Here is a 14,854-nt window from a genome sequence, read left to right on the forward strand (position 1 = left end):
TTTTTCAGACTACTCAAAATCGACAATATCATGCAAAATTAAGAGCACTTAAAATTGGTGAAATTTGGACAATATTTGACTCTCAATTTTAGAAAATCCACCCCTAAGTTCGGTTAAAACTGCTTGAAAAGAGGAAAAAATTGTCGTTTCTTGTCATTTTTTTCCAAACTGAGGCTGGGCATGTTCTTACGATGTTCTTAATTTTTCGACGAATTTCAGCCCCAATGTTCTCATAAACTGAGTTCTAATAAAAAATAAAACGTGTACACTGATTTTCAAAGCAAAATAGCTTGCGTTTTAGTGGTTAATCAACATCACGCCCAAGATAATCCCACGTAATCAAAATATTCTTTGTTTTATTCTTCTAAAACTCCCTGAACAAGAGTGTTTACTCACTGAAAAGATGAGGTCACCTGAACCCCTTACTGAGGTCGCTAGAAACATCAAAAAGCAAAGTTCAAATCTTCCTAGCGGTTAGCTAATTACCTTAATTGATCTCTTAATTATGCTAATGCAATTACCGCCGTGTCAAACACTTTGGAAACTAAATATATTACACGTTTATTTTTTAATAAGAACATCCAAAATTTTTGGATGCCTTCGGATGCTCTCGACTTTTTTACTTTTAAGCCTAAAAATGTTCTTAACATGTTCTTATTTTCACCATTTTCTGAGTATTTTTGTCCATATTCCTTTGAAATCGGGTGAGTCCACAAAGCCTTAAATTGTTCTTAACTTTTTGTTAAGATGTTGACAATCGAAGCCTTATGTTCTTATATAGTTTGCTCTTATAAAAAACGTGTATGTTAACATGTGCTATGCTGTTTCTTTTTTTCTATGTAGCTTTTTTAGATTTCCGCATGCCAGCAGGCTTACCAATGGGTGGCTAAGTGGCTCAAATCGATCGTTCTTACTCTAATGAACAATTTTACGTAAACTTCTATGATTGGCTTACCTTAACCATGCATGGATTCGTTCGACCAATCAGATGTGACTTTATATACTTTTACGATATGCTGTTAAACCATAGGTGGTTGCTGGATGTTGATTTTATTCTTTGGTGAATCGAAATTTTTGTAGTTTTTCAGAACAGTTGTTCTGATTGGCTGTTATATAAGATTACATGAGAGATGAACCAATCGTCGAACACCTTCAATAAATCTCTTTACGAGATATGGCTTTTAGGTACGTGATTCACTTGAGGAATCCTACTGTGGGACAATAGGTATAAAAACGTTATGGATAATCAAGAAATGACCAAATCAATTTTACTTTGCTTTCACCAAGAGCAAAGAACGTTTTTGAATATTGGCTTGATTGCTGGTTAAATATTACGTGAGAGAGAATAAGGAACAAACAACAATTGAATATTGCTCCACATAAGGCAAAATGGTGCTGAAACTATTGTTACTGCTATCTCTGGCGATGAGGGTTTCATCGATCAACAACCAAGGTATACGAATAATACACAATGGGTCTCCAATAATAATCCGTTTATTGGGGATGGAGGATATATGATTTTTTCCAAATCTATCTTTGCACATTTCAATTTTTCACCCCCTCCTTGACCATTAATTCGACCCCCTCGACACTAAAATTTAACCCTGGACAATATATTTTCTACCCTCTATCTGTGTTTTTTTTTACTCGAGTTCACCTCTATTTTGAAATTTCGAAGGTCTAAAAAACACCGTTAAGGAACATACGTTGGGACTAGCTTGAGTTTTTACAAGCTCTTATTTAATTCGGTTGGTCGTTAACATATAATAAAACAATTTTCTTACTTTTTCTAAAGAACGCTTCATCTCTATCACTTCAAATGACCGATTAGTGAAGTATCTTATAAAAACTCCAGCTCATCCCTCCGTTTTCTTAGGGTACTTTCTCCCAAGATGTCAGCCCACTTCATTTATTTCATTTACTTTTTTCACATTTTCAGGGAGTCAGCTTCTTAAAGACCTTGAAGATGAGTTAAAAGAGGTTGTTAGCACAAGCAGCCGTTTGAAGAATACCCTCAAAGATGACAATGAAATTCCCAATGAATACACACTGGACAGTAAGTACACGTCTTTTTCGAAGTAAATGTCTTATAGAGAAACACCCGAAATAACAGGACCGGGTGCTTATGGCACTAATTCTGGATTTAGACAATTTTGCACAAATGCTAGCGAGTACTTCACCAAAAACCGGGATTTTTCATCCCGTTTCGTAGTGAGTTCCACTTTGACGATTTTCGAAAAATAGAAGCCTTTCAAGTGTTTTGACGCAAATTCGATTTTTTTGATACTGCAGGAGCTTTCAAACGTTTAAGGTGACGTAAAAAAATCGAATGTTTAGAGCTCGAAAACCTGGGCTCCAAACATTCGAAAAAGTCGCAAAGTGGAATTCATGATATGCACCACTGCAATGTCTTCTGACATTACATCACGGACCCAACAGCTGATTGGTTGTAAGTGACGTAAAATCAGTCAATACGTCACTTTGAACCAATCAGCTATTGGGTGGAATGGAAGACATTGCAATGGTGCATATCATGAATAGACGTTACAGCGTAGAAAAAAAGCCGTGACGTCTAAACTATAGGCTACACAAATGCCGGATTGAAACTAAAATTTACCGCTAAATCTCGAAAAAATATCACTCGAAAACAAAAGAATTTCTAGATTTTATCCATCGTCAAAAATACGGCGCATATTCTAAGGCTTTACTTTTTCTTGCCTGAAAAAGGTTAGAGATTCGCTTCTTATACTTCATTAGGTGCTTCCGAATAAAACATTATGTCATGAATATTATGAATGGTAGCAGATAACCCTTCCTATGGGAAAGATTGTTTTCTCTACTTTTTTTGAAAATGGATTGCAATTTTTGTCCTATGTGTCACGTACTTGAAACAATTCTATAGTATTCAACAGTGATAACCAAACTGGAGTTGTCACTTAATTTTACTTATATGCTTAGTTATTCTTGATTTTTATTTTGGAATATTTTGGATTTAGGCCTGCAAGTACATAAGTAGAATTCTCCGTTACTTTTCACAAAATGAATGAAAGCGTTGTTGTGCATACACGTTTTTTTATAAGAACATCCAAAATTTTTGAAGCCTTTGGATGTTCTTAACTTTTTGAGTTTTAAACATAAAAATGTTCTTAACATGTTCTTATTTTCGCCACTTTTTGAGTATTATTGTGTATTTTCCTAAAGAATTGGGCCTTTTGGAGTTCACAAAGCCTTAAAATGTTCTTAAAAGTTGTTCTTAATATTTTGGCCATCGAAGCCTTATGTTTTTATATAGTTTGTTCTTATAATAAAACATTAATAATAAATGATGTATTTCTTTAGACGGTGAAGATGATATCCGTTACTTGAACAAAGAAGATAGAGAAGCGAAGCGGGCCGCTCAACCGACCAATGAATGGCTTAGAGATTCAAAATACAACGGAAAAATGAAAGTTCCTTATGAAATTAACCTCAATGAATGTAAGTTACCAATCTAGTACCCACTCCCTTGGATTTGTTATGATTCTGAGAACATTCACAACAATTATGTCACATCCACCATCAAAAATGGTGCAAGTTAATCGCGGTACGAGGCTCATCTAGTTTGGCATTTTTGTTGACTCATTCATTCATGACTCATTCGCTATTTTGAAAGAAAATGGACACTACGAGAACTACGTTTTTCTTTTTCATTTCTAACACTAAGCTGACAAGCTTGATTCAAGTAACGATACTTGATCTCGGGCAATATTTCTCAGTAAAGTCCTCACTAGTCAGTCATTATTGTTCATATTCATTAATCTTAACTAATTCTGTTACACTGCAAGGGTGCGGAAAATCAAGATATCCTTTTTTGACAGTGTTTATTTTACCATAGTTACGACCGATGAAATCGATATAATCAAAAACGCCATCCTTGAATTGAACAGTTATTTCAAATGTCAAAATAACCCTGGACCAATCGTACCGAAACGTAGTGTATCAAATGTCCGACATTTCATTCGTGTCCGAAAATTAAGTGGGTAAGAAAGAGGGCTTTCGAAGGATACACCTTTTCGACCGTAGCCGCCAATTGCCGCGCGGGTATTTTTTTCCGTTTTATCCCACTAAAGATGTCCCAGTCCTTTTTTTCACACCTATAAACAATAGAAAAATGTGTCAAAAAGGCACACGCCTGACCGCGCGACTACGCTCGAAAAGGTGTATTCCTCACACACGCCGATTTTGCCCAAAGCAACTACTTCTTCTGTTCTTAAAAAAGTCTGTGGGAAATTCTTTTGTTTGATTTTACCTTGTGTTTTGCTAAGATTCACTATAGATTTTGTATGATAGAAGACTGTTCATCTAACGTTTTCAGACCATCTAAAAAGAACGACACTTAACTATCAAAAAGCGACAAAAAGAACGACAAACCCTAACCCTAACTATCAAAGGACGACATATTTACCACTCTTACAGATTCATTCCTATTTGTTTATCCTGGGAATTAACTACATGTGATTTAAAGAACGCAAAATTACGCATACGTATAAGTCTCTATTTGGGTGAGCTGGAAGCATTAGATGAACTAACTCATAGAATCGAACGTGCTCTGAGTAATTATGTACAGCACCTGACACCGAGAATGTATTAAACCCCGAGAATGTAGGTTTCACATTTTTTAGCATGGTAGCCCTAACGATAGTTCAACTTCATAAAAAGTTGTTTCAGAGCATACTGTTACATATTACTGATTATTTATAGACATAAAATTTTAACTTGAATTGATTTTTTCAGGCGAAAATCTGAATCGAAGTTGATTGGATACTACTCGAAATGAGACATTTTTTAAATAAATCCTCTCTAAATCAAAATCTATTGGAATTAAGTTATGATGATAGGGTATTTTCTTATTCCTAATGAACTAAGGAAATGTGGAAAATAGTCCATTTGAATATTTATTGTTCTAAGTTAGATATTTTAACGAAAACGTTTGACCTACCTTTTGGGGTTAGTTGACCTACAATTTGGGAGCCTTAATAACCCGACATAAAAAGTCTGTCAAATTATATAAAACTTTTTTGTTGTACTTTCATAACATGAAAGTATTACCTGAGAGATGATTAATGTTGGCATTTTTAAAGCTTTTACGACGTGTCCCAGACCCGCTGGGACCCCCAGCCCAATCAGAAAATTTGCCTAAGTTTGGAACAATAGAATTTCTATCCCCATTGGGAATTTAGAAGAGATTTTTTGACCCGATGTGGGAAAAGTTCCACCGGGGCTGTGAGGCAGGGGTGTTGTTACATTATTCACATATTTTAAGACAGAATCTTCAACCTACAAAATAAAAACAACTTTCTTGTCTCTTCTTTTCGTCCTTTCTTTTACTTTTCATCATTTGTAGCACGATAAAATTAATATCTTTGTTAATTTTTTGTCAGAGTATATTTCTAAAGTATGGATTTCACTTAGAGAACAAAAATTTCCGATGAATACTGGAATTTTGCTCTCAGCAACCGAATCTTTTCACCTACATTCTGGGGGTTAAAAAGCGAAAAAATCCAATTTTCAGAATAACAAAAGCTCTTTAGAATATTGTTTTGGCATAAAATAATTCTAAAATTTCCTGTTATAATTAATTCAATCGAAAAAATATCAACATTTTACTATTACTAGATTTAAAGCCATAAAACCAAACCTACATTCTGGGGGTTATAACGAAAATGGGAGTCAACTTCAAGGACCAAAAAAATTAGCCTATCTATCAAAAGTAATGAAACTAACCCCTGGGAGAGGATTTTGGTAGTTCAAAATTTCGTTTAAAACATTCAATATTTTTTTTATTGCAAATCTACATCTCTCAGGTCTGATTCAAATTTCACCTACATTCTCGGGGTCAGGTGCTGTATTCAATGTTTCGAAACCTATTATAACCGAGACAGATTTGAACATTAATCAGTCTGGAATATCTTTTAAAATCTTTTGAATGATTCATCAAAAGTTTTGGCTACTTCTTTACGAATTTAGTCATTTAACCATTTTACAATTATTAAATTTTTAGGTGTTGGAGTTATATTGGTATGGTTAGACAGAAATATGATGGAAATGTGCCATACCAAGAGATTTCTATTGGTCGAGGATGTGTTCATACAGGTTAGCCGCATTCGTTCATTTGTCAGTTCGTTCTTAGACAGGAGACCCTGACATATACAGGATGGGTACCAACTGTGAGGAAGATTTACAGTGGGAAATTCGAATTTAGCGCTGTCCTCACTTACTAAAATAAAAACCAAATTTCGGAACTTGCGTTTTCTCTAAGAAAGTGTGACCAGTGATTGGCTGTGTTTTCAACCGTCATTAGGATCTGGGAAATTCAAATTCTCTCCCCTAACCCTATTTGCACAAAGATGCGTATTAGTAATACCCAAAATGTGGCCAATTCGGATTTAGAGAAATTCTTTTTCCGGCCGGAGATTTTAATTGGGCTTTTTCCTTATATTTCTTTGTTTTTTTTTTCACACTATTGATAACAATGCCCACCATTAAGCATGATTCAATTGTCAATAAAACTGATTTTTGCAACTGGAACTTTCTATTCTTTTTTCCCTACTACTCTTCCCTCTCCCCCATCAACTATCGATGATGAAATTTAATGAGTTATGCATTTTCGATAAACACTGTATTTTCTGACTGATTGATTTAGTTTTTCTCCTCATTGCTATCTAACTTTAATTTTTCAACTCAGACGAAAAACCTTGCTCTGACCACTGATATTAACATAATACATTTTTAACCTATTATGTCATATTTTCTTAATACTCCATTGCAGGAACAATCCAACACGAGTTTTTGCATGCCCTGGGTTTCACACACGAGCAGAACAGACCAGACAGAGATAATTATGTGATCATTAACTTTGCCAACATCCAGTCTAGTAAGTTATCGTAATTTTGAATGATAAGCTACTAAAGGCTAAAAAATATGTGAGCACTTTTACCTAAGCATCGTCAGACACTTCAATGCAAAGGATTTGACTCATATACCCAGCTGGCACACGACGTTTTTTTGACGTTTATCTAACGTTCACAACGTCCATATAACGTTAGATGAACGTTGAAACAGCGTTGTGTGCCAGCTGGGTAAGTCCAGCGAAGGGGGCAGAACCGACCAATTTTTACTTTACGGCATTTCCGTGGTTTAATCGGCTTTGCCCGTGCGTATTTTCGTTGTACCCGACGATCCCTGAAAACGAGAGCCTTGGATTCATACCTACCACAGCAAAATCTTCCTGACCTTCAGAGCTTTAGCTGTCGGATGGAAGAAAGTTTTCACAGTGTCAGTGGAGTGTCAGATAACACGTAGCAATGATCTCGTCTAAAAGTAAGATTCCAACTGGCACACAACGTTGTTTCAACGTTTCTCTAACGTTATATGGACGTTGTGAACGTTAGAAAAACGTCGAAACAACGTTGTGTGCCAGCTGGAATGGATTTAATTTTAAATATATAACCTTTATTTTTTCTATAGATGCTGTGAATAATTTTCGAAAATCGGAAAACTTCATCACATCCGGCACTGTAAGTCATAATTACACAGTTGGAACTCTCTAATTCGATTTTCAAGGATAGAATTGAATTTTCATCGAATAAGGAAGTGTCGTTTATGAGAACTTCTTTTCTGTTGACGGTGACTTTCAATATTATCGAATAATAGAGCGTATTGAATAGTATAAAGTCGATTAAGAGAGCGTTGACTGTATTTCTCTTTTATTTGGTATATTATCACAATATTATATTGTAGTATAGCTACCGTACTACTTTTTCATGTTATCTTATAACATCGGTATAATTATGTGAGTGTATTCCGGGGTGGATCTATGATTTTTTTGGCATATCTTGGTATTTTACTGTAGCAGAGATGTATTACATTTTCATGTTATCTCATTACACCAAAACTATTATTTTCATGCTTACACCAAGTTATTATTTTCATGTTATCTCATTACACCAAGATTATTATTTTCATGTTATCTCATTACAGCCATATGATTATGAAAGTGTTATGCATTACGGGCGAAGGTATTTCACAAACAATGGACAAGATACAATTACCACAAGGGAAGAGAAATATCAAAATGTGATTGGACGTAGAGGTGGCCTCTCCAAAATCGATAAACAAGAATTAAATCTATATTTCAGATGCCAAGGTAATATAATATTCGTAATACACTTACTTACCGTAACGTTTTAAAGGAGGTTGGACTCGAACCCAATCAGGTTAGCTTATTTTTAGCTTTTTCCTTTGTTAATATCAAAAGATAAAAATCGATTTGCTCAGTTTTTGATCACGTTACCAAGTATTCCTCTTGGGATTGGTTTAAGATTTAATCACGTGATAAAAAAAAACGAGCAAAAACTAGTTTCTCATACGCAAGTTGCAGACCGGGGTTTTTTTATACGGACCATGGTTGAACGACGTTAGAAACTTTTAACTGTACTCTCAGAATCCAAACAGCTTCTTTAAGGTCCCGATAGTAGGGGTCAGAATAAAATCTAATTAACAGGGGGTCCGCAAAGGTTGGAACTCCGATAACCCCAAAATAAGGTAATTAAAACCAGGCTTTTAACTTACTTGCCCTTTACTTATTCAGAAATTTTTGTTAAACTTATTCAAAATTTTATTAATTTTACTGAATGAAAAGACAGAAATCAGACATGCCTGATCTCTAAGAATTGTATCATTGCAGTAAAGTTAAAAATTCTTATTTTTTTCGTTAATAAACCAGATATTGTAGCTTAATACCTTAATAGCTTAACTTTTGAAACAATATATATTTGTATAGTCTCTTACCATTTTCTCTATTTTCAGATGAACCAACGCCCACAACAACTACAACGACGACCACCCCTACAACAACAACAACAACGACCACCACTACTACCACGACAACGACCACTCGTAAACCAACTACCACTAAAACTACCCCTACAACAACTACAACGACCATCCGACCAACAAAACCAACGACCACATCAACCACAAAACCTACTCAGCCACCAACTTCTCCTGAACCTGCTATTTTACTTCGAGGTAGTAGATCTTATCTGAGTTTTTGATTTTTCTAAAAAAGCGATGCAATGTGGGATTGTTTTCAGAGTATTACAATAGAAATATCTTAGGAATTCCTCGAGGAAATTCTATTGTAATACTCCCGAACAATCCCATATTATTTTGCTTCTCATTTCGTCTACCCCGTGTCACAGACCAGGAACTCACGGCCCACTGACATAGTGTTAATATTCCCTGTTAGCTTAAATTATTCCTAATGATAAGATACTTTCACTTTTAGTCTCCTTTTTATCTTTGATATTTTTGGGAAACTACCCCGAGCTACTTTTGAGCGACCGTAGTGCATTGGTTGAGTATCCAACTACGGTGCGCAAGGTTGTGAGTTCAATCCCCAGCCGGGTCATACCAAAGATTCTCAAAATGGTACTTGATGCCTCTGTGCTTGATGCTCAGCAAATAAGGGAAGGATCAAGGGTAAGTGGAGCAATCCAGGGAGAAAGAGTGGCGCCCTCCCCTACCTTCCGGTAGAAAGGTACGAAGGAGGCCTTCGGGTTGCCTCCGACTGCGGTCGCAGACTATACTCCGAACTCATACAACAAAATTCAAAGTCTCCCAAGGTTCAAGTTTTAGCCTTAAAATATTGTGATAGTGATTCTTAAATATTTAATATACTATTTGAGATAAGGTAGAGAGTGTATCACCCTGCCTGGAAGTGCTTGAGATTTGAGGTGATAGACTCTTTACCTTCACTCACATGTCATTCTCTCTCAATCCGGCTGATAATCGAAGTATTGATTGACGTCAAATAAGCTTAGTAAAGCCCAAATTGCAGATGTAAAACGATAAACTCGGTATACATTTAAAATACTGTTGTTGATTCATCTATCTATTTTCTTCTCTGTACAGCTTCCAGGTTTGATCAAAAATACCCTCTTTATCACAATGACGAAGATGTCTACTTGAAAGGATGGAAAGTCGAAGGTGAGGCTACCGGAGAAATCCAATTCATTTACATTACATCATGGACCCAACAGCTGATTGGTTGTAAATGACGTAAAATCAGTCAATACGTGAATTTCAACCAATCAGCTGTTGGGTCCTTGGAAGACATTGCAATTGTGCATGTCATGAATACGACTATCAATCTTTTAAAGTGTGAGGAGACTAAGCTCGAGGAATGACTTTAAAATGTCTAAAGTCATTCCATTGGGCATTTCCAGGAAAAAAATTGAATGTTGGGGGTGGAGGATATAACATTTTTTGGAAATTTACCTCCGGGACAATAGGACCTAACCCCTCTGACAAGCATCAGTTGACCCCCCCCCCCCCCTGGACATTCTTAATAACCCCTAAACAACGCAGTTTTGCCCCCCCCCTAAACAAGGCAAATTTTGTAGATTTTTCATCACCCCCGGACACTATATCCATTACATCCTCCACCCTGCATGTACAAAAAAATTTTGGAAGATCCCATTGACATTCTCAAAGACAAAGAATTTCGAAAAAATCTTTAAAAATAGCAGGAAATTATTGGGTCGCCTTTTTAGAATTTTACATGAGACTGTTGCAGGGAAAATTGCGCTGTCTTTTTTTATAAAACATTATTTTTTTGTAGGTTGCGCTGACGCACATTCTCCAGGAGTTTGTGAGTATTACAAAGCAGTTGGACTCTGTGAACTATCGAACGATGTTGGAATCCATACGCGACATTATTGTGAAAAAACGTGTGGTGGATGTGAAGGAAGTAAGTAAAAAAACTTCAAACTCACAAGGAATCTGTTCATGATGATATTCATGATGTAATGTTTTCAACGGGAACACTCTGGTTTTTGCCAGTAGTGGCAAATTTTAAACAGTTTTATCTAGATTCAATTTCCCAATACTGGCAAAAGCTGGGTTACTTCCGTAAAAAACGTTAAGTCACGAGTTTCATGAATTTGGGTTCAGAGTACCTTAGTAAAGTTATATACTTTGTAAGAATGTCCATGATGAAAATGGCCAACTAGTTAAGAATAATGTAAGAATATCACCATCATAGAATTTTGCTACTCAAGCTAAATGAATTAGGATCCTAACTTAAAAATGCTGTATGAATATTTTAGGATGATTTTCCCAAAAAAGTTAAGAATATCCATGATGAAATGGATTTACACCATTCTTATGAAAAATAGCATTAGACATTTCGCATGCTCGACTACAATGAAACTGAATCATAATCGTAAATTTTCTTACTTCAATAGACAGCTATGCATCTCTACAAGCCGGCGGTAATCCAAATAGCCCGTATTTTTTCAAGTACCCGATCATTCGTGCCGACATTTCCCGATCAGAGTTAAATGACATGACTGGCTGTAAACCATGCTACAGTCGTAATAATTGTCCTTTGTCCCCATATTGTTTGGGTTTCCGATACAGACGTAATGTAAACGGCGTAAACAAAATTAGCAAGGTAAGATTTCTTTAAAATCGGAATTTTCAAACTTTTACCAACCTGAATGGTTTTGTTGTGTATATTTATGAGAGTGAATAATTTTTTAACTTGAAATGTAGAATATCACTTGGACGTTTTTAATTGATCAATTTTATGGAAGATAAATCGAAAATCATTATTTTTATCTTTTGCGAAAGACCGTTATTACAACGACTCTTTCTTCAAGCAATGAATAGTCTAGCAAGCTAGACGACACAAAGTAGAAATAAAGCAAATGAAGTAATGAATGGAACAATTTTAGTCGTCTAGAAACCTTTGTGCACTAACTCCAAACAAAAGAAAAGTGTCAATATGGCAATAATAATTTTTTCCTGCTCAAAATAATTCTTGAGAAAAAAAATATGTGTGGATTTGTGTATTGAAAGTTTTTCATTTGAGTTGATTTCGTTTTGAGAGTTTGTTGTTGCTTGATAAATTGTTTTCTCGCTACGCAAGTTTCTGCGTAGCTAGCCCCTGTATCTATAAGGCTGGAACACCGGATTCTTCCAGTCGTTTATACAAACTAAATCCCGTATTACTATTATTATTAGTATTACACGCATTATAAACGACTCCAGTCTAAGCAATGAAGTGAAAGGAAGGCGTGGCTGAATGGGATAAACTTTCTCGGGATTAAATTTCTCAAAATATTATACTATTTTAATGGTTACTTGCATCAAAGAGGCGCAAATAATGTGTATTTCAACAACCAACATGCATGATTTGACAGTGAAAGGCACAAAATCGTGAAATATTGTCTCCCATTAGTGTCATCCGCGAAATTAAGTCCCCGCGAAATTTTTGAATTTCGCGGATAGGCCGAACCGCGAAATTTAATCCCCGCGAAAGTTTATCCCATTAAAGTTAGTCTAGCAAGCTAGACGACTAATTCAGACATATTAGAAATAAAGCAAAAAAGTAAATTTTAGTCGTCTAGAAACCTTTGTGCACTAACTCCAAACAAAAAAAAAAAGTGTCAATATCGCAATTAAAATTTTTTCCCGCTCAAAAAAAGTTCTTGAAAATAAAATGTGTGTGGATTTGTGTGTTAAAAATGTTTCATTTGAGTTGATTTTATTTTGAGAGTTTGTTGTTGCTTGATAAATTGTTTTTTCGCTACGCAAGTTTCTGCGTAGCTAGGCCCGGTATCTATAAGGCTGGAACACCGGATTCTTCCAGTCGTTTATACAAACTAAATCCCGTATCATTATTTGTGTTTATTATTAGTATTACATGCATTATAAACGACTCCAGTCTACATTAAAGTATTTCTTTTTGGAGGGCAATTTGCCGTTTACAAAGTTATTTCTCAAAAATAAAACAAATCTTTCTCTAATTAGCTATGCCTTCTAATAAGTGCCAACCCTCTAAGGAATACAGCAATTAAGAGTCGTAAAAACTTCAAAAGAGTACCACAATGAGAATAAAATACTGTATTATAAATATCTGATAATTGTATCCATGCCACTCCTATCAGGTGAAAGCAGTCGGTCTGAACAAAGATAGTCGCAATCGTGTCTTGTATGTCGATAACGATAGCATCAGATACGTTTCACGATCATCGACGTACAACGCTTACGAACATCATCTGGTACAAATGAAATTGAGATGTCAAGATATCGTGGTAGGTATACTTTTTTAATGAGAAAAGAAAATTTTCCTTTAGAAAGTCTCTGGAAAAATCGGCTAAAATGTCGTCCCAAATTGCTGAAAAGTCCTATCGGGTCTGTGAGAGGATAGTGTTTTATCATGAACATATAAATGACTGGACATCCATCTCATTTGTGTTTTTGTAGAAGACACTGCTTAACTTAAAATATGTTTAACTTATGAAGAAATTTGAAAATAATTCTTTTGTGAATTATGAGTAATGTTCAAGCTCTATCAATCCTTTTACCTAAGTAATTCATAGAAATAAAATTGTGACGGAATATTGTCGGATTTTTTAAACCAAATTTGAAATACAAGCGGCAACGAAGCTCTCTTCAAAGACATAATAGAAGTCGTTTATATGTTCATGGTTTAGTAGAACAATCAAAGTGAAACAAAAAACGGGTATCGTTTTGAAGAAGTGTATCTTATTTTCTTTGTCATCACAGGTTGCCATCGAAGGAAGAAAAGGTGACGATCAATTTCACGTTGATGATTTCTTTTTCACGTCCGGCAAATGTCCGTCTGGATCAACGAGTTCCGTTTATACCGGAACAAGCAAGGAGAGTTACAGCCCACCATACGCCAATGTCCAAGCACATGAAGGTTTTACTGAAGGTTAGTGAAAATAACCGGCTTTTTTTATTTTCTTGACAGTTAAATACAGTAGGCGCTTTCTAATTCGATCTTCCAGGGAATTGGATTTTCATCGAATAAGGGAGCTTATCAAATAATAGAGCATCGTTTATGAGAAATTCTTGATGACTAGGAGTTTGAATTTTATTGAATAAGGGAGCGTATCGAGTCATAGAACGTCGAATTAGAGAGTATCAACTGTATCTATTTTCCTACCCTTTTTATCCCGGTAGAGTAAGAAGGTTTATTTTTTTTCAAAAAAAATTGATTATAGACTTCCTTTCCACCGTATTTCGAACAGAAAGGAGCCTATAGCTGGGGGCTGGTTTACTAATGAAGTATTCAAAAAATAAGATTTTGCATTTGTACCGCCACAAAATAAACTAATAATCCTTCCTTATTTTCTATAGATGTTATCGAGGAGAACAAACGAAGCATGAGATTAGCGGATCGTGTGCGCAAGTTAGCGCAACGTTTCAAATCGTTCAGAAAAGATGCAAATTTTAATGGATTATCTGGGTCTGGATTGAGAAAGTGGTAAGATTTTTTTTGGGGTGCTGTACTGTAGATTTAACAATCTGGAACAAATCTTTTACTTGGTTTTAATTTTGTATGTTTTCTATGATTTCAATTTAAAGCATTTTTATTGTATTTCATTTCAAAAATCTTTGGAATAACTAACTCAAGTTTGAATACCTTCATTTGTTTTTGCCCATTTTCAGTCCTCATTCAGTATTTCCTTTTTCACACATATTTTTGAAACAAAATATTTTTTTACTAATTTTCAAAACGAATTTATTTATTACTTTAGCTAAACATTTTTATTTTTTATAAACGAATTTATGATGAATATTTTTTGACATCGTATTAAAGATATACCAGCAATTAAACTTTCAATAAATAAAATGTCTCCAAATATTTTTTTCCCAAGGAATGTTTTTCCGAAGTTTTTCAAAACGAAATTTGACATTTCAATATAATATAAATCAGAGACAAAATAAACTACAACTTTTGCTGAAATTTTCTACTCGCCTCTACATCAGATAGGTC

General features: G+C 35.1%; 1 protein-coding gene across 1 annotated transcript; it reads left to right on the top strand.

Annotated features, from left to right (window-relative positions):
• Positions 1-1,255: 1,255 nt before the first annotated feature.
• LOC136809762 (uncharacterized) lies at positions 1,256-14,699 on the top strand. Its single transcript, XM_067066319.1, has 15 exons — positions 1,256-1,453; positions 1,940-2,056; positions 3,340-3,477; positions 3,875-4,019; positions 6,041-6,132; positions 6,809-6,913; positions 7,507-7,556; positions 8,020-8,185; positions 8,848-9,069; positions 9,955-10,029; positions 10,664-10,792; positions 11,289-11,497; positions 12,996-13,142; positions 13,618-13,786; positions 14,215-14,699. The coding sequence occupies exons 1-15, from the start codon at positions 1,390-1,392 to the stop codon at positions 14,343-14,345; spliced, it is 1,959 nt and encodes a 652-aa protein (XP_066922420.1). The 5' UTR covers positions 1,256-1,389; the 3' UTR covers positions 14,346-14,699.
• The last annotated feature ends 155 nt before the right edge of the window (positions 14,700-14,854 follow it).

The sequence above is a fragment of the Clytia hemisphaerica genome, unplaced genomic scaffold (genome assembly GCF_902728285.1).
Source record: "Clytia hemisphaerica strain Z4C2 unplaced genomic scaffold, Clytia hemisphaerica genome assembly, whole genome shotgun sequence".
Classification (NCBI taxonomy): domain Eukaryota; kingdom Metazoa; phylum Cnidaria; class Hydrozoa; order Leptothecata; family Clytiidae; genus Clytia; species Clytia hemisphaerica.